This window comes from Hetaerina americana, unplaced genomic scaffold, assembly GCF_022747635.1.
Source record: "Hetaerina americana unplaced genomic scaffold, ioHetAmer1.1.p SCAF_9, whole genome shotgun sequence".
In the NCBI taxonomy this organism is placed as follows: domain Eukaryota; kingdom Metazoa; phylum Arthropoda; class Insecta; order Odonata; family Calopterygidae; genus Hetaerina; species Hetaerina americana.
Window position 1 is genome coordinate 22,175,287 of NW_027287538.1, and position 20,927 is coordinate 22,196,213.

At 35.9% G+C, this 20,927-nt stretch overlaps 1 protein-coding gene across 1 annotated transcript; it reads left to right on the plus strand.

Moving 5' to 3' along the window:
- Positions 1–1,864: 1,864 nt before the first annotated feature.
- LOC139698884 (sodium/potassium-transporting ATPase subunit beta-2-like) lies at positions 1,865–20,533 on the plus strand. The gene is made up of 7 exons (XM_071597834.1): positions 1,865–2,265; positions 7,195–7,335; positions 10,583–10,702; positions 10,858–11,039; positions 13,996–14,106; positions 14,693–14,861; positions 19,903–20,533. Exons 1-7 carry the CDS (start codon positions 2,130–2,132, stop codon positions 20,025–20,027), a joined length of 984 nt encoding a protein of 327 aa, XP_071453935.1. The 5' UTR covers positions 1,865–2,129; the 3' UTR covers positions 20,028–20,533.
- The last annotated feature ends 394 nt before the right edge of the window (positions 20,534–20,927 follow it).

The window sequence follows — 20,927 nt, forward strand, 5'->3', positions numbered from 1 at the left end:
TTAAATGTAGATTTGAGTTGTCATTTTTTCCCTTGGCATTAGAATAGCATTTCCCGACCTTCCTAGGGGAAAATTATTTTAATTTTTTCATTCTTAGTAGCTTAATATTCTGTCTTTAGCTCATCTAGCCTTAGTTGTTGTCCTTGTTACATGCAGCTCCTTTCGTGTGCTAAGAGAAGTGTATATCACTTAGATACCTCAGTGCAAGTATCTGTAATTATCATGATCTTCCTTATTTGAGTTATTTCGCAGAAATATCTTATTTCTAAAAGTTAAGATAAACTTAATATTTGATGTTACATTATTGCCCGCTGTATTATCGCCTCCTGCCACATACCCTGGCGATTGCTCGCAGAGAACCATGTAGATAGAATAAGATTGATGAGCAATAGGGAAGGTGAAATGCGAGAAGTTCGTAGCAGGGACTGCTGAGGAGGAAAGGCAGCAGAATACGCACAAGCCCATTTGATTCGTCGCAGAAGTTCAAGGTGGCAAAGGCGAAAATTGAAATTCCAAGTAACCTGACATCAGTAAATAAAAGGGTTTAAATTGAGAGGAGACGCTGATCCAATCCAGTCAACGTCCTACTTCTACTGGAGTGCACAAACATATAAAAGATTTCCCCTGAGCAGAGTTAAAGTTCGTCACGGATGGGCTGTTGGCCACGCCCTCAAGTGAAATGTTTTCAAGACCAACTTTGTAAAAATACTTTTGAGTAATGCTCTTCTTAGGAGCCTCGATACTGGCGGATTTGAATCCCAACTCGAACATTGACAACATGTATTGATTTATCGACTATCTGATGATATAGATAAAAGATAATAGATAGATAAAATATCGATAGATAGATATCGATCGCGATGTAACCGCAGCAGTCGAAGCACCTTAAAATCCAATTACCTAAACTATGTATCCTGTGACTGACAGGTATTTATGACAAAGCCGTGACCGTAATTTCATAAACTAAATCTGGATGAAAAGATAACGCATCTGAAGAAATTAGTGTGCAAATATCAGTACGACCACTCACTGAATATTAACAAAATTGCAGCAAGAAATGAATTGTATTTTTCTTATAAAATTTTATTCAGAGCCAGGTGTCAAAGTAACATTGTGTAGGATACTAGAATACATGCACAGTGTCAGTCTGAATCCGTATGCATATACTTTACTTTACAACCACATGAGGTTGTCAAATGAAGCACATGAGACATCGATACGTTTCGCCAAAGTATAATACTTGCTCCAGCAGCATTTTGTTTCTGAATTAAAAATTTAATCAATTTGTTTAGCATTAATCGCATAGCATTATTCGAATTTTATATGAACCAAGCCAAGAGATAAGGTAAAGTAAAAACATTTGCAAACCGAACTAATCAATTTATTTGTAACTCTTAATTGGCTATCTGCAATCCCGGAAAATCCACAGCTGTTATTTACCCATGATTGCCTAAGATATCTCCGGATATAACTTGCGACAGTGGTCAGCAAGGATACTTCGTGCCTAACACTCCCCAACGCGTCGGTGTGACTTCTAGCTCGGCGTCACTTATTATTATCCTCCTCCAACCTCTCCCCCGCCCCGCCCCCTCATTTCCCTTGAGCCCGGAGCGAAATCTAATCAACACTTCTTTAAACCCCAAACGGTTGACGAGGATTCCCATCGCCCCGTCAACCTTCGCGTCGGCCGAGACTTGTCCCATTGCAAAGGTGCAACCGTCTCTTTCCCCTACCTGGCCGCGACCAATACCGTCCCCTCATTATCTCCGTTCTACTGTCTTCTCCTTCTCCCTCTCCCCAAATCCCACAGTCCCTCACCTCCCCCCAAAATTCTCCCGTCAGTCCACTAAGTACACCTCAGACGTGATGACGGGAGGGTTAGAAGCTCTCGGTACGGCAGCAGGCGTTTGAATAGTTCTCCGCGATCCGCGTTGGTGGAAGGACAGGAACATCCAACTTCATAGACTTCCTCAAGTTTGCCGTCATTCTCATTCTTGCGATCTCGAGCGGTTGTTAACATCATACGTGTGTGGGTCGTCGATTCGCAAAATCCTTCGAGGATCCTCCGGTGTATACTGTTCGCTCTCGGCCCAAGTAGTCTTTTTAGTCGGGCGTTGGAATCTCCCAGGATGGCGCACGACGAGGTCGACTTCGCAGAGAAATATTTCGTGAAGCCAGATGAGGAGCCGCTGTGCATAAGACTCCAGAGGGCCATCTATAACCCGAAGACTGGGAGTATACTCGGGAGGACGCCTTACTTGTGGGGTGAGTAGTGTGTGCTCAGTATCGTCGTTCCAGTGTTCTTTAATCATCGCGCGGAATGATTCGATTAACCGCCAGGAGAACAATCCGAGGGGAACCATCATAGAAAAATTCATGCCCTCATGATTGATTGACACACTTGGGATGATGGAAGTGAATGCTGTGGATATCGGTTGCACTTTACATGTTACGAGTGCTGTCTTGGATAATTCGAATCTCTCTTGGGTTCGGGGCCTGGCTTGGAATTGGGCTCTGTATATATAGTATTCCGACAAGAGAAATTAGTGAATATACCGGGTTATTTTTTGGACAACTACGCCGATAAATCATTTTACAATCCATCATCTTCTAGTAAGAAAAATTTCCACGTTCTGAGGGTAAAAGACAATAGGCAATGGCATCAGTATTGACCGAAAAAATATTTTGGTCTTCGCTGCTATTTTTTCAGTATTGCTAACCGTTTTTGATAGTCTACTCGCACTTTTATGAGTGTGATATCGTATATTCTTGATGATAACCGCGGAATAGTTCAGGAAATTTGGCAATGCGGGAAAAAATACCATGTGACATCAAATTGGACTTACCATTAGCGGGACTAGGTCGTATGGTGATATCCCTCAAAGTTGAGTGCTATCATGGATTTTTTTGGCAGTAAAATTGTTTCCTCGTGCGAGAAAGATACAGACGAAAAGTCTCTACGCCGTACGTGTCTAGGATTTCGTGTTCCAAGGGAGTTTAAGAGCTTAAAAGAAAAATAGTTACCGAAAAGTTGACGATGTTGGAAAAAATATGATATTGCTCTCCTCTTATAGCAAGCATATAACTTTCTTCTTTCCCCTCTTCGTTTGCCTTTCCTCACATTTCATATGCCTCGAATGCTTACTCCTCGCATTACCATTCTTTGCATGGTGCGAGGAAAGCTCTGCCTACTCATCTCTAACTCCAAGCTTTTGGTTGGCCAGGGTTATTATTTAATTAAAGGACATGTATCCTAAACGAGACATTTCCAGTATGTGTGGGGGAAAGCTCAAGATAAATAATTAACTTTAAAAAATTATTATTTTTGTGAGCAATTGTTAAATTATCGTGGCTTTCGCCTCATAACACAATCTCTTCAGTATATTGTTGCATAGACTGACCGGATTACTCTCATTTGCCTTTCACTGAAAACGCTCAAAACATTTGAATAATGTTTTCAGTACTTTAGATTTCACATTTATTTAATGGCATTAGTATATAACAAACCAGTTAAGTGTATAATGTACGTGTAATTTTAATCCTTGTTATCCGAGATATTTGTGTCCCAAAATATTTTTTTGCCCTGTGACCATTACAAGGAAGTTAATAGTATTTTTCCGTTAATACACTGTGGGGAAAAATGAATGAACTGACGGTGGACCTTCTAATGAATGTTTAGCCTATTGGTTGTCCAAATAAAAGGGGATAATTTTATTTATTTTTCCTGCCGAAATATATACGAAGTCCAATCCCAAAGTTAGGTCTCGAACCCACAAAGGTTAGACTATCTCATAGTGGAATGCAACCGGTATTGTTAAAACTCTTGAAGCTTGATTTGTTCAGAAATGGCTTCCGAAATGCCACATATTATTGAGAGAACCATTGTTTTTCTTGTCGGAGGCGACCAAATGCAACGCGGTGAGGAAATCTCTTTTTCCTCAATAGACTAGGAATTAATGCACGCAATGAGCCGACCGGCCAGTGGTGTGGCAGGTTTCTTTGTCATTGTCCAAAGGCGAACCACAAGAGGGATAATATGCCTACGTCGGACTTGATTAGGATCGGTCAGCTGGACTTGGAGGAGCCAAGGCAGTCGCGTTCTGTCCGACAGTTTCACACTAATTAGTTTTCGCCGGAAGGAGTCCTTCTCCGTGAAAAGTAAATTAGCACACCGTGCATCACGATACTCGACTCTAAAAATTGGGACTCGGTTGGGTAAAACTTAAACCTATTAATAAAATGGAATTGGGTTTGAATCCCACTTCGCATACTTAGAGGTTAGATTTTACGATGTCATCTTCCTTTTAGGACTCATAAATTCTAATTTTACCACCGCATACGGTCGATGGCATGCGATTGAGAAATGTGTCCCTGACCAGTGCGCCATAGTAGAAGCTTATTCGATTTCCGCATTATTTTTATCTTCCCCTTCTGTATCTCAAGTTACCTTCTCCATAAATTTATTTTTGGTTTTTAAAATAGAGTCAATAAAGATAACTTCGATCTCGTGTAATCCTGAATTACCCCACCTTATCTTAGATAGAGGTCTTTATTTGGGCGAAATTGAGACCTAATGGTCCCTTCTTCCATTTAACCCTTGGTCGTATACATATTATATTAGGCATTAAACTTATAGTTACATTCATATGTACACATTAATACATATAGACAGACAAAAATTCATTTAGCACATTTTTGTGTGTATACACACGCACATACATACACACATGTAAATACATAAATACATTTATGCATACACATACATAATTACGCAAATATACATACATACTCAAACTAAATGACAGTGAAGATAGAGAACAATAATGTAAGGAAAGTCTAAGCAAAGAATGAGGTTTGTGGGAAAATCTAGGGAGAGCGTGGCATTGATCCAACTTGTAAAAACCCACGCAAGAAGATCCCTTACGGTCTAACGAAAGGGTTGTATTCATCTGTTTAAATATTCAACCCATGCTCCAAAGAATTAGCCCGCTTTAGACAATCATCAATAAATCCACGAAACAAGCAATGACAGATGTCAAAGAAAATAAACATGTACGAAGGAAGAGGTTAGCCGAAAGCAGAGATGATTGGTCAGCGGAGCCAAATCAAATCTAGAATATTGACAAGAGGTGATTATGATGAATCATGTTAAAGCCCGTCATTTGAATTGTCCGACCCTGATACATTGAATATCTGACGTGAATTGTTGCGATGTTGTGGGATCCTGAAATATGAAAGGGAGTCGCATCGGTCCACGAAAACGTGCAAGGTCCATAAAATACTCTACGCATCTATTAAAATAATTTTTCCACCGCATAATTCTTTGAATAACTCTGCAAACGAAGAAAAATACTAAGTACATCGGTTCATAAATATTATGAGATGATTTTATAATCGAGAGGCAAAAATAATTTACAGTAAAAAATTTCTATCACATTTCCGGTCAGTGAAAACATTTCTTGATACTCTTCTCATGTCCTTGAACTTTCAAGTTTAATTTTTTGTGATAACAAATTTTCATTTTAGTAGTCGAGTCTGCTCCACATCGCACCTTAGCGACTAGGAAAGACAGCCGTGGGGGAAGACTATGTAATTAATCCACTTTTAGATGCTAACTGTATTTCTGCAATGCTACTTCGACATTATATTTGCCAAGACTAGAAACAAAAAAGGGACCTTCGAAATCAGCTGGTTTTATCAAAATGCAACAATTCAACTCTCATTTTCCAAGGTTTGTAATCAACGGTGACCTTAAAAAAAATCTTGTTCTTCGCGCTGATAGTTGCAAACGGGGTCGTCTAAAAAAGGGGTAAAACCTGAAACGACTTTCGCGGTCAAAGAAAAACAATCCCACACGTATTCACTTCTGCTGTTTCCCGATTATTCGCAACGGATTTGAGTTGTCCGAGGGTAATCTACGTCGCAATCAACGATACCTCTGGATTTAAAAAATATTTAAAATTCGGTGTAAACCAAAGAGCAACTGCGGTTTCTGCACTCCCAGTATTTGTTTACCCTTGAGTGCCGAACACTTTGAAATGGATCACGTACCTCCTCAGGAAACGGGAATAGCATAGAACATAAGGAAAATAATTGTGTTAATCTAAAGAATCATTTGAAAGGATGTGGGAATTTATGTCAGATATGCTGAGTAAATGGATCGGATTGGTGCGGTGGTTAGTTTATTGACTTCCCACCCAAAGACGGCCGGGAAGTTCGAATGCCAGCGGTGGAACAATTTTTCAGTGATATCCCAAACTCTTAATTTGGAGTGTTGTGTGAAGGATATTGAGATTGTGCGGTGGCAATCGTACTGGCTTCCCAACCCGAGGGCCCGGGTTCGAATCCTGGCGGTGTCGAATATTTTTCAGTGGTATCTCTATCCCTATTTGAGGTTCTTTGTGGAGGGCACTTAAGAGTGAGTTCGCCGTCCGATGTTGAGCTACGGACCCCTTGGCGCCTTTCGTTTAGAGTAGGCTAATGCCGACGCCGGGTTTCTCTCCACCCTTCACCCTTTCCTGTCCATCCCCTATGGCGCAAATGACCTCAGCAGTCGGTCGCCTCTTCTAAATACTACTGCTACTACTACTACTAAGAGTTGTGTTAAGAGCGCATCAAATGGAACACGCTGTCCATCGGAATGAGGCGTTGAGCTGTGTGACACCTGGGCGCCTGTCGTTAAAACTAGGCTAATATCGCCGGGTTTCCTTTTGGTCACAAATCTCTTAGGTTTTGCATTTCAGCTGGAAAAAGAAATAAGCCCTTCCAAATTTCACCCTAGTTTGTCCTGAAAAAATGCAGGGAGTGTCTGTGTACTGATTAAGAATCACTTTAAGCTCTTTACGTATATGAAAAACAGCCATCAAACAAGCACTACAGTGAAATCATCTTCAAGCCATATGTCAATAAAGAGTGATACTGGTACTTTTATTGCTTGACTTGGTCTCTGTTACCATTATGGAAAGTTAATTGGTGTAATTTCCAATGGCTGTTTATAGATATGTCAATTATAAAACCAGAAGAATAAGGCATTTTGGCTCTATTATTCTTGCCCATAAGTTATGAATGGCACACTTTTTTGTTAGCGTAACTTTGTTGTTATTCTTAAAGTTTTTATTTTTAGTTTAAATGAAACTTACAGTTTCTAAGCTTCAGTCAAAGATTTTCCTAGGAAGAAAATTTTTTTCATTGCAGGACGAGTTCTTCTATTTTATCTTATATTTTATTCCTGCTTGGCTGCAATGTTTTCTGCAATGATGAAGGGTCTCTTGCAAACACTGGAGGAGAATCAACCAAAATATTTATTACAAGAATCACTAATTGGAACAAGTCCAGGTAAGGAGTTATTTCAATTAACAGATATTAGATGGTCATTACATTACAGGTGAATATTTATTTTATATCTTTTCAAAATATGTAATGCTTCACTGGTCACAAGTAGTTATTCATTCCAAAAACTTAGATTTGATGAAAAAAGGATACCTAAATATAATGTATAGGTAAGCGATAACTAGATGAAATAATTCGTAACAATACATAGCTAAGCTTTCCTTGTGCTGGAGGTAAAAAAACATCAAGTTAATGCATTGTATCAATGGTAGATCAACCTCTTGATGAAGAAGTTAGATGTGAATTGCTAAATGTACCTTTGTACCTATTTGACATATAAAACGTAATGAGCAGTAAACAATATTATCTGATAATTTATTTTGTGCTTGTTTGTTACAAATTGCTTTGATAATTCAGTGTTTCCCTAAATAAAAATATATATTCAATTCTTTCAAAATTTTTGAAGCAATTATTAAGGTAATTGATAGCATATAAGATCCATTGACATATAAAGTGCTACCTAATTTCAAAGGGGTACACATGAGAAAAAAATGTATAAATAGTTTGTGTGAAGGTGCAGTTAACTGAAATGGGTAATTTAAAAAAAAACAAATTATTCCACTTGGTGAGAAGAAAGAGCACAGAATGTTTTGTTGTGTCATTTGTGATAAAATATGGTCAAGTTTGTTCAAAGTCTGTCTCGCACCTCTTTCAACATATCGCATCAAAGCATGCAAGATGATATTCACATTATGGTAAAGCAATGAGTTTAATGATAGCAAATCCAGCCATGACATTCTTCAATTGAATAATAAATATTATATATAAATAAATATAATGGAGTCAGAATAGGTAGTCATAACCATCTGAAGTAAAAGTAATATTTAGTATTGAACGCAAACCCATGGAGTTTGAATATTAGCATAAAAGACAGGTGATTTTTGACCATATTTTTTTTAAAAAAAGGAGTAGCTTCTGGGTTGATTTTTTATTCGAAGACCATAATAATCAATTTAATTGCTTTCCACTCTACTCCAACCCCCTTATGTCAGAGGAAGGCCCAATATTTTGAAATTCATATCATACCATGCGTTATGAGATTTGAAGTTTTTGACTTTCACAGTCGGATGAAGTTCAAAATGCAATTAAAAAATGCATTGCACATGATGGCTGTGGAAAAAATGTACTCCCTGGGGAAACAGCAGATTTTGTTGTGGAAATTTGAAAACAGAATAATTGGAATCAGCCATAGTCACACCTGATTAAATATTTTTGTCAATGCCATATTTGACAAGGGAAATTATACTAATCGGAGATATGACTAATATGGATAGAAATTTGACTCCACTCCTCAAGCTATGACCTGAAGACTGACCCAAGTTAAAGGATTTCCTAAGAAAGGAAGTGGTTCAACATGAGTTTTTCTATTCAAACTGAAATGCTCATAATTATGAGTGATTTTTTTCTTCTTAAAAATCTCGTGATGCATTTTCCTTTAGAGAAGAGGAAATACCATTTTAAGTTCACATGCATAATTGCATATTTTAATAAGAGAGTTGTGAACTTGAATAAAGTGAATGTTGCACTTTGAACCAGCAGGTATTGACTTCAATGTCAGGTGAGCTTTAATCCAACCAAATGGGTCACCACAGGTGCAATATGGTCCTCATGTTGTCATTTCAACCTTCTGAAGTTGTGAGATCAGTGTTTTTAATGATTGAGCATCGAACATTAAGGGTATGAGCTCATGAGGAAGATTAATCCATTTGCAGTTTATGCGCACCATCATAAATTGGCATTGCAAGGTGTATCATGTGCACTTTCCCTTACATATGATGCACTTAGGTTGTTGAATGATGTGGTTTTGCCTCTGGGCACCATTGTACAAGGAAATGATTTTTGAAAAAAAAGTATTTGTAAAATTTCAGAATTTTCCTAGCAAAAGTAAAGTCTACTACAAAATTTAGGACACATCATGGAGGAAATTAAATGAGGATTTGCACAGAGCAGTTTGAAAAACCTGCAAATTCATGAAAATATCTTAGTCTCCTTCCCAGTTGTTTGGAATTTGACCCTCATGGGAGATATACTGTATTTGATGGCATATAAAACACACCTTTTTATTCCAAAATTATGGTTAAGAAAATCACCTGCATGTTATATGTGAAGGTTTGAACTCCATGGGTTTTCATTTAATACAGAATGTTGGTTTACCCTAGATGGTGAGTACTACCTACGTTGACTTGATTATATTTAGATCATTATAATTTCTAATGCATAAAATTTAATTCTAAATTGAAGAGCATTGTAGTTGGCATTGTTAATATTAATCTCATTGCATTTATGTAACATGAATATCATGTTGCTTAATTCTGTGATGTTGAAAGAGGTGGAAGTGAAGCATTGAACAAATTTGATCGTATTAAATCATAACAAAACAGCATGTACTCTACTTACTGAGTGGAATTATTTGTTTTTAAAGAATTACACTAGTAAATTACCCCTGTTTTTTTAGCCTGCTGAAACTTTTTTCTTGTCTGTGCCCTACTGAAAAGAGGGGGGTCTTATATACTTTGTGCATCTTATATGCCATCAAAGAAGGTACATCATGAGGAAACATGAAATTCAATTATTAGAAATAGCCAAGCAAGTACATATGTCTCACATGTTTCATAGTTTGAAACAAAGTGTATTGAAGATGTTTGAAGGTCCTTAATGAGATTGTCAACTTGAGATACTTGATTCCCTATATTCTTATTTTTCCAAATTAAATTAACTGCTCTCTTCCCTGAGTTTTCTCCAAAGTGTTGGGAAACTGATCAGATATTTTTGTTCAACTATCCCACATTGCTTTGCTTGCCACTGGTATCAGTGAAGTTGATTTGAAACTACAGTATGTTGTTTTGAACCAGGCCTCACAAGATCATTGGCCTTTGGTCAGCATAAACTGATCTAGCACCTAAAAAGAAGTTTGATGATATGCTTTGAACCTTAGATTGGTATCATGTGATTGAATGACTGACAATTCCAAGCACAATTTGCAAATGATGAACTGAATGTTGTGAACCTAACTTACCTCAGTGGTGCATGATGTTTTGTTAAAACCACGTTGTGTGGTATGAATGACTTTTTTGTAGAAATGGATGCTCAATAATGAGGCTAATGGAAACGAAAGGTTTCACATCTTAAACCATGGCATCATTAATGCAATTGCAGTAGAGGTTACATTTTGAATCTCACTCTATTATTTCAGGTTTAGGATATCGTCCTATGTCAACAAAGTACCGACCTGACAGTTCTCTCATTCGCTTTATGGCACGGAGTAAAAATAATACTTTAAGTTGGACTAGTGAGCTTGATGAATTCTTTGATGGTGAGTAACCTACCTACTTACTCTCTTACCCCTTCGTAAGGGATGTTTTTTTTTCTACAGTTTGCGTTCTGTTAGACGTTGAACTGCAAGTGTCTGTGGATTATGTTGTCGATTTGGATGGATATCAAAACATATGCACCACATTATTATTCCAGTATATAAACACCCTGAGAAACTCCCAGGAAATGGAAATAATGTGCAGACCTGCTCCTATGACAACCCACCCAAACCTGGAAATGTTTGTGCTGTTGAAATGACAGACTGGGAACCGTGTACGAGTGAGATGGGATATGGATACAATAATTCATCCCCGTGTATTTTTATCAAGTTGAACAAGGTTTGTTTTATTGATCTCTCTTTATTAGATTTGCACAACTTATTTCAGAAGTGTTTCATTGGTAATTATTTACCTAAGTGATGAGAGAATTTGTAGAATCAAAATAATCAGAACTCAAAAGAAAGCATAAAATCAGTTATTTACTCCTTGGATGACACTTAAAAAAATCCTTAAATGCAATGGGAATTGTGTAAAGAAAAGTTACAGAAAACATTTACTGGTTTACAACTAGTTATTTATTTTATTCTAGAAGAAGGGTTGGTTGAATGTGGTTGATACTTTCTAATGGAAACCCTACATGAACTCATACAAGAGGAGAAAAAAAGAGGAATTATTTGAATTCAATCAACAGATAAAAAACATATTTGGCCAACTGATTTAAGCTCTTAGTCTGTTTAAATATTAGAAAAAATGAACAACTGAATTTTTTAATACAAGAATTTGCTGGTCTGTGAAGGGAGAATGTTATATATATAATCATCATATAATACATTTGCTAATTATCATGCATACTAGTATCAGAATTTTCCTTCTATGGTGTTTGTTTTGAGAAATTTGTAGGGCAGAGAGATCATCTGTGAATGACATTAATCCTAATAGTAATCATACATTGCTCGAGTAACTTAATCTGTAGACAATGCATCAAGTTGAAAAAATACCTATCATAATATTTTGTAAATTCTTAAGAGAAGGAATTAGTTTAGTGTGTATTCATATGATATACCAAATTGACTTTTGGTTGCAACATGAAGTATGTTGCGACAGAATATTTTTCTGGTCTTGCTGGGAGTGTCTCTAGAGGAAAACTGTTCCTCTAAATATACACTTGGCAATGTAATGGGAAACATTGATCAACAACATGCTCCAAATGCAACAAGAATCAAAATCCACCTTGGCATCATCCAAATTGCTGAAAAATTCTGAACCTTCAATGGGTTGGTATGCAACTGTAACAGTAAAAATATAGGGATTCAACAACAAGTTGAAAGTAGCACTCATTAAAGACAGAAATACCTTCTGTTGGAGATTTGCTAGGTGATTGAAAAATTCGGGATTTTTTAGTTTGACAAAATATGTAAGAATGAAAAGTTGAAGGGAGTGGGGATGAGGGAATATGGTGATACGGTGGAACTTCATTTAATGAAAACTTAATTCATTCCTGAATCTTACTGGTAAAGTGAAACTAAAAGAACAACAATTTTACCCATGTAAATATGTCTAAAATACAATAATGCGTTTTATGCCGAAAACTATTGTATATGTATAAGGTTTAGTGTATTGTTAAGGATTATGAATTGACTTCTTTTTTCCTATCGTGAATTAACCAAGCTGGAATGTGAATTCAATTAGCAGAAAACAAATCAAATTTAGTCTTCAGGACTTTCAGGACACTCCCTGAAGGCTTGTGAAGTGTCTGAATGGTAAATAAGCAGTACTTTAATCTTCAAATCACTGCTAGCACTCTCCTGTATTGATATATAGGTTCATTTTGGGTATCTTTTTCCAGAAGAGACCCAATACACATGCTGATACAGCAGTCGCAAAATCTGGGACTTCCCCTCTCCTGGTCACTTTGCTATGCAAAACATCACTTGCTTAGCAAGTCATTTAAAAAAAATATTTGTGCTCATTATATGAATTAGGTACTTCTTATACAAGATGCTTGTTATGCAAGGTTCTGCTGTATCAATGTACAATAAAGTTTTCGGGAGTACATTGTGTCTATTACTCATGATAGAACAACTGATGTTCAAGAAAATTTAGAGTGTATATTATTGTCTATTTTCTGCATTTTGCCAGTTAAAAATTGTCCTACCTGGAGAAGCATGGCTACCAGAGTGTTGAAGTAGTAGTAGTTTTGAGGGGAGGCGACCGACAGCTAAGGTCATTTGCGCCATAGGGGATGGACAGGAAAGGATGAAGGGTGGAGAGAAACCCGGCGTCGGCATTAGCCTACTCTTTACGAAAGGCGCCAAGGGGTCTGCAGTTTAACGTCCCATCCGACGGATGGCGTACTCCCTCAAAGTGCCCTCCACAAAGCATCTCAAGTAGGGATCGAGATACCTCTGAAAAATATTCAACACCGCCGGGATTTGAACCCGCGCCCTCAGGGTGGGAAGCCAGTACGTTAGCCCCCGCACCATCTCGCCAGAGTGTTGAGTAAGAGTAATATAATTTACTTGAGGTTTTCTGATCATTGCTATATTGATACTTGGTATCACTGAAGATAATTGAATGTCAGTGACAATAGTCCTAACACAGAAGAATTTGTGGAAACAATAATAATTCCTCGGATGTAATTATGCAGTGAAAAGACATGTCTATGAAATGGTGAAAGAGAGCATTGGAAATATATCTTATTTAATCACCAACTGTCATATTATTATTTATGATTATTCATTAATATGCCACAGTTTTTTTTTTAATTGAGTAATTCTCTAATGATTGCAACCTGATGCAATTTAAATAATTCTCCAATAATTGCAAACTGATAAAATAATAGGAATAAATAATGTTTTCCATTTTTTAATTAAATTCAACATATTCCTCGTTTTTCCAAATTTACCAAATTCTCTTTAATCCATGCTACTAGGCTATTAAATTTTAATGCTTATACATTGCTAAATCTAAATATATTTCAGCCAAAAAAATGTCATTTAATTTTCCCAATTCTAATTAAATATTAATTTAATTAATACAAATATGTTTTTCCATTTTATAATATCCATCGCATTCTACCATCCAAGCTATTAGATAAAAAAAATTTTTGATGCCCCTATAATTCTAATGGAAATCTAAATGAATTTCAGTCAGAAGAATATGATTTCAATGGATTGGATTGAACAGATTTTTATATTTTTGCTTTCATATTAGGGCCAATTAAACCCATTCTACCAGAAATTCTTGAATTTAGCCAACTGAATTTCTTCAATAATTATTTATTACATCTTTTCAGATATTCCAATGGGTTCCTGAATACTATGATGACCTTTCAAACCTACCAGCAAAGATGCCCGAGAGCTTAAAAGAAGCCATCAATGTTTCTGTTACAAATGATCCCAAAACAGTAAGCTATTTCAAACCTTCTGAAATCTGCATACTGTCATATACTTTTCTTCAACCCAAATATTTTATATATCTCCAGATTTCAAATATTTGTTTTTGCCTTGTTTCTACCTTAACAAGCTGGCGTACTCCTCATGAAATACAACTTTAATATTTTTTTTTTCAAGTTATCATATTATGAAAATGTCTTGCAATCCAACTTCCAATGCATAAGTAGGCTCATACTTAGTACTTAAAATAATATTTCATATTTATTGAAATTTCCATTCAAAATGAGTGTGCAAGTATTTAAATCCCTTTTGCATCAGTGATTTTTGGTCCATTATATGCACGAAAATCATTATGTTGGAGGTCTCTGTGTAAATTGTATTACACATTTTAAATTTCCTGTTCTTTCTTCCCTCTTTTTTGTCTTCAGGAGTTTACAAATTCTCCCAACAGCATTAGACATAATTTCCCTGGCAATTATAAAACCAAATGGTCCCTTTTTATAAAAAAGCATTATGTTCCTATTAGTTTCATGAATTCATTGTCTACATCACTCTCTTACTCTGTATACTCACTAATGCTTAAAAATTTTACTTCAGATAAACTCTGTTTGGGTGTCTTGCGACGGTGAAGGACCAGCTGATAAGGATAACATAGGACCCATATCTTATATTCCAAGTAGAGGCTTCCCAGGTTACTACTATCCATACATGAACACCCCGGGCTATTTGAGTCCGCTCATTGCAGTGCATTTTGAAAAGCCTAAACGTAAGTTTTCAGCATTCATAGTTTGTAATGAGGAAGGTATGAGGGTTTAATGTTTGGAGACATCCTGTACAATATTTGAATTTTGATGGTAAGCATCGGTGTCAAAAAGATGTTGATGGCACGTCAACATGTTGGCATTTTGATTTCAGTGTTGAGAAAAATTAGCATTGCATAGGTGTCAGATATATGTGGACTTCAAAGATGTCATATCAGCCCGTGAAAATTGATATTAAACCCATTGTGGTCACACAACTCAGCCATAACATAATGATCACACGAGGGCCCCATGAGGAAATACAGCTGTCATTTCTTTATGACTTTAAATAAAGCCTTGAAAATTTAATTAATTATAAGATTTTATGTACTTTCTATGATATCATTGTGCAACTATGCCCATTTTTTTAATATTACACATTTACATGTAAAAACCCACTTTTATTATCAAATTTCATTTTTTTAACAATAAAATTTAGGGGCTTACTTCCAAGATACCACCTTTTAAAATTATATGAGTTAAAATGTCAATACTGAAAGAAAGTTATATATTCATTCTTAAAGTTGAAGAGGTGAATTTAAATTGAAATCATGAAAATAATAGTGGGATTATTATGGAGGCAAATTAGACAAATATATAATTTTGTCCTTTCCAAAATATTAAATTTATGTGAAAAATAGCCTAACGAACATAATGCAAAATTTATAGATTAGAATTAGAGCCCCATAATCAGTCAGAACCACTGCATTCGCCACATAAGTTCAATGCAGTGTTTTTGGCATACATGCAGTGGTTTTGGGCGCAGGCATGATGAGCACTGCATTGTGGTTATCTTAATATTCATTCCTTTTTATTTTCATTTTTTATAAATATTTCAATAACAAAATTCATGCTATTCTCTTTGTAAAACTCACTTATCAAAAACAATTCTAGATGAGAAATGCATATATCAAAATCATCACATGCATTCTGAAAGGATTTTGTGACAATGTGATCACAAGGGGATAAAAATCATTTTGAACATGTCACCTGGTGCGATTCCAAGGCTTGTAAACAGTATAAACCTTTAAAAGTGTTTATTATCAACTACAGATGACAGCACAAGTTTTATTTTGGAGTGTAACTTCCAAGCTATGAAGTGCAAACTTGGCCAGGGGTCTTTTGGACCCTGGGTGACCACTATGGGTTAACATATTGCCTTCATGTTGACAAAATTCTAATATTATTGCAGTAACATGTAATGAATGTTGATCTCTGTAGTAGTGTGCCTGAATTTCATGTTAGTCACTGTACAAAGTTCAAGTCTGTAAGATTTTTCTGGATATTCAACCAAATGTCATAATTAGTTTATTTGAGTTTCCTTGAACTTAATTAATTAAGAGATACAAATATTATTTGGAGAGAATGTTTCATTGTTAGCACTCATCTTAGCCTCTCACAGATGGAATAATATTTACAATTCAATGTTTGAACTAAAGGATTATTGTCATTTGATTGGAGCCAATCTTCTTCCTTTTCTGGCTATAAATTACGGAGGGTTATTTTTAAAATTGTACCACTGTCACACACTTCCATACTGTCATTCATTATTATTATTTATTATTATAAGGTAATCTACCGGTTTAGGCTTTTGGATGGACACAGCTACCAAATTAATATTTTGTGACTCCTAACAAAACAAAACACAATCCAGCAACCTACTCTGTATCAGGTCCCTCTTCATCTCTGAGTACTTTATTAGTATTAGATATTTAATAGTATTAGATAGTAATAGAAAAGAAGATTTAAGCAAGGGGAGACTAGGGAGGGGATTTGGCATTTTGACAGATATGGAAGACAAGAACTCATACCAAGAAATGGCGTACGAGTCATATGATCGAATCGCTTAGGAAAAACAGTTCCATTGATACATGCCTGAAGACACACTGCTGCAGATATCATGAATAAATAAAACAATTTGTGAGTCCCACCACGTATATGCATGAACAGAGCAGGCCAGACTAAGTCGCATGGACATATACCCGAGTTCACCAGAAACACCAGAGAGGGAATGATTATGCCCCCTTATTATTATTATTAGGTAATCTACCGGTTAAGGTAGGTTTTTGGATGGACGTAATTACTAATTAAATAATTTGTGGCCCTTAGCAAAACACAACATCCTACTCTACATCAGGTCCCTCTTCAGCTCCGAGTACTTTCTTCCTCCCTTCATCCCGTCCAACATCCCTATCCTGTTCCTTCCCTTTCCTCTTTTGCCCAACATTCTACCCTCTATCACAGTCTTCAACATCCCACTGCCGGTCAACACCCCCTTCGTCCACTTTTCCTGCCTCCATAGGATTTCTCCCAACAAACCCCTCTCTTCGCCCACCATACCAAGTACTTCCTCATGTGTTTTCTTCTCGGTCCATTTCACCTTCTCCATTCTTCTCCACACCCACATTTCAATCGTTTAAAAATTATCATTGTTGATGAAATGTCTCATCAGCATGCAAATTCATAGGTTGCTCTGTAACTAGCAAATTAACTATGTCACCCCTGACTAACATTGGCAATTAAAGCATCTTTCTAAACATTCAGAATTTCCAAAATTTTTCCACACAGATATAGCAGCACAAAAAAGGCGCTCTTGTTACTTGATGAGATTTTATTCCATTTTGAGAATTTTAAAATTTAAACTTTGTATTTATTTCAGTCTACTTCTAAAATATTTATGAACTATTTACCCAGTGAGCACAATGGAAGAAATAAAAGTTTGCACGTGAAGTATCAATCGGTCCATACATCATGATTATGCCATCCAGACCTTATAACAATCATAGTTATTTTCTCAACTATCAATTTTTCAGATATAAGGCATGCCATAGACAAACAAAAGGAAAATTATCTAATACTTAAAATACAAAAGTATTTATATATTCAGATTGAAATCCAGTTTCATTTTTCCATGAATTCCTGAACACCATAGAAGCACTAATGTATTAGTGGAGATTTTATTTACATATGCAAACCCATAACTATAGGATCCAGAGCAGTCTTCTTTGTTTGGGCATAAGAGACATACACATCCCTCTACCTAATGCATACATACATGTTTTATTTGGGGATAACAGTGCATTGATTTTAGGGAGAGCAATAACAACAGCTAGTTTGGCTTATCTTTGCTTAATGATTTAAACAATTAGACACTGGTAGTTCTTTTGTTTTTGGGCTCCCGACCATTCTAATCTTCTCAGAGAAGTTTCCATTTTTCACTATGACGATTATACTAGGAAGGATCACTAAATCCTACTCATTGCATTGTTAAACAGCACTGTTATCCAATGAAATCGTCAGGAAGGTGCATAGAAATAGGCAACAGGTATGAAGAGGTACACTTACACATTTACATACATTGACCCATGCCATAATAACCAAAAAAAATAGCTAGATGATCAAGTCAAGATGCCATGAATAGCAATGTTCTCACTGATAACATTATGCTGTCATACTGAATTCTCATGGCACTCATCATTACCACCTAATATTAAAATTGTGGTCCAAGTCTTGCCGTAAACTATTGTCCTGGCATGAGCCACTGTTGGTCGTAAATGTAAGTATACACAACCATGTCCCATGTGCAGTAGGAGGAAAATTGCATGAAAGAAAGTAGCACTCACAGATACGGAAAAGGCAAACGTTTTGCAGCAAAATGAAAGGGTTGATCGAGATTTTTAGATCAAATGTGTCAGTTCTTGATTCAGAAACTTGGGTTTTTGAAAGTAGAAATGTTGAGTGGTTTCTCTCTTGAAGTAGTTAGGGGTTACAATGGGATGCAAAAGTTGAATAGAGAGGAAGAAAAATATTTGGATGGATTGAAAGGATAAGAGCTGAAGTTGGCAAATGGGAAAATTCAAGGATGACTAGGGAAGTTGATGGTGTAGATAATGTTTTGAGAGGTATTGCAGAAGACAAAATGTTTGGTGAGAGGGTTGATAGAAGAAGAGAATACCAAAATATGCCATGAGTTGCTGTATTTCATGGCTCATAAGACCGCATGATTTTTCAGGTCATAATATTGCCATAATAAAGGCAACCATTATCTATGCCTGATGAGGAAAGAATACTTAGTAGTTAGTATTTTTCCCAGTAAATCAACTTGAGTCTTCAAGAACCCTTGGCCCATAGATGATTTTAGAGCTTTTTTGGAATAAAATACATATTTTAGGCTGAGAAATAGTATGGTAAAAACAGATCATGAAGTTCTGGAGAAGAAATGTATGTACAGCAAAGAATTTGTGCAAATTTTTCAAGGAGACATTCAGAAATTGGGAAATATGTCCATTACTTTACAGAAGGAATTCTAAAATCTAGCCCAATGCGATAAAAAAACATGTAATAACTAATTATCAACATGGAGGTTTTTTTAATGGTGAAAGTAGAGCTCACCATATTACTCAATCCAATAGTACATGACATTTTACATATCAGAGGATTGTTGTAAATGTTCCTTTCACTGTACCATCCATGACTTCTCAGGAAGCTGTGATACATTGAAAAAAGCATACATTGGGTGAAGCTGGGGGTGCCTAAATTCAACTGGAATTAAACATTAGGCCCCTCCAGTCAGTCAGCTGAAAACACTACCCAATGGTCTATCACACCCTATGTAAAATGTAATAATAAGTATTAATGCCACTCAATCAAACACTGCTTTCATTGCCAAGATTGGTTTTTCTGCCAGCTGTAATTTATAGTCTGTTTATTCTCTGCAATGCTTAGCTCATGTAGAACGATTGAAAATTTTAAGAGAGGTTTTCACAGCATCAGGTAAATCATTAGAATTACTGGAGACAAATAATGTTCATAATGGGTTTGTGATTACAAAATGAGCTTATTTTGGCTGATTAAATCTCTGACTGTGCCTGCAATTTATTTTTCTTATCATGCAGAGTCTTTAAGTTCAGTGAATGTGAAATATGTTGAAGCAAGAAAGCATTCCTATTAATGTTAGCAGGTTTGTCATGGAGGAATCTTAATTTGTGTTTTATGTTTTGTTTCCAGCAAATGTGATGATCAACGTGGAGTGTCGTGCTTGGGCCAAAAATATTGTTTTTCAACGCAAAAATCAGATGGGATCATGCCACTTTGAGCTGATGATCGACCACAAGAAAGTGTTCCATTACTAATATTAGTGAGATACTTTAAAAAAAAAGCATAGCTCATCCATTAAAAAAAAAAGATTCATTTTTCTAGAGAAATGTCATATGTCGAAATGCTTTCAATTGAAGTGACTGTAAAAATATTTATTTTAACCTTGTTCATTGTATATATTGTAGAATTTTAATCTTGTTAAATATTTAGACTACCAAATGGCAACACCATTGGATTAAATGTACGAGATGATATGCATTTCATGAAACTGAGAAGATTTTTTCAACAATTTTTTAAGAATAAAAAATAGAAGTTCCAGCGGTAGGATTTATAAGACCCCATACTAATAATGTCATATATAAATGCATTCATATTTTTAATTCATTCTAGTTTTGCTGGAGTTTCAAATGTTGCAAATAACTTTAATGGAATAATTCATACTCATTAAATATCATCCCTTCATGAAAGGTTTTTTTTTTAATTTAAAGGACATTTATTCATCAATGGCTTTCATATATTTTAAAACATTTTAACCGGTCAATAAGAGATAAAAATGCGCATGTGTGGCTCAATGTTGCTCGAATATGTTCAATGAGAAAAAGTTTTCATCTGAAATGCATTCTATTGAAAGTGAGAAATAAAAAAATTGGAAGCCTCAGTCTTTTTTGTTCTGTTCATAGAAAAGACTTGTACAATCATTGATAGAAGTTGCAGGATCGAATTCCCATGCCAAAAAAACAACATTGCACCATAACAAAAACATGGTACCTAATTACACTATGAGGATATGGAAAGTCTATAGAGAAATGGTGAAGTTGGTGCACTATACAGGAAGGACAAAACTCTGTCTCCAAGTAAAAAGACAATCGAAGATAAAACCATCAACTTGGTAATCAACTCGAAGGTCGGTTTAATTAGTGATGTTAGAGCTCACC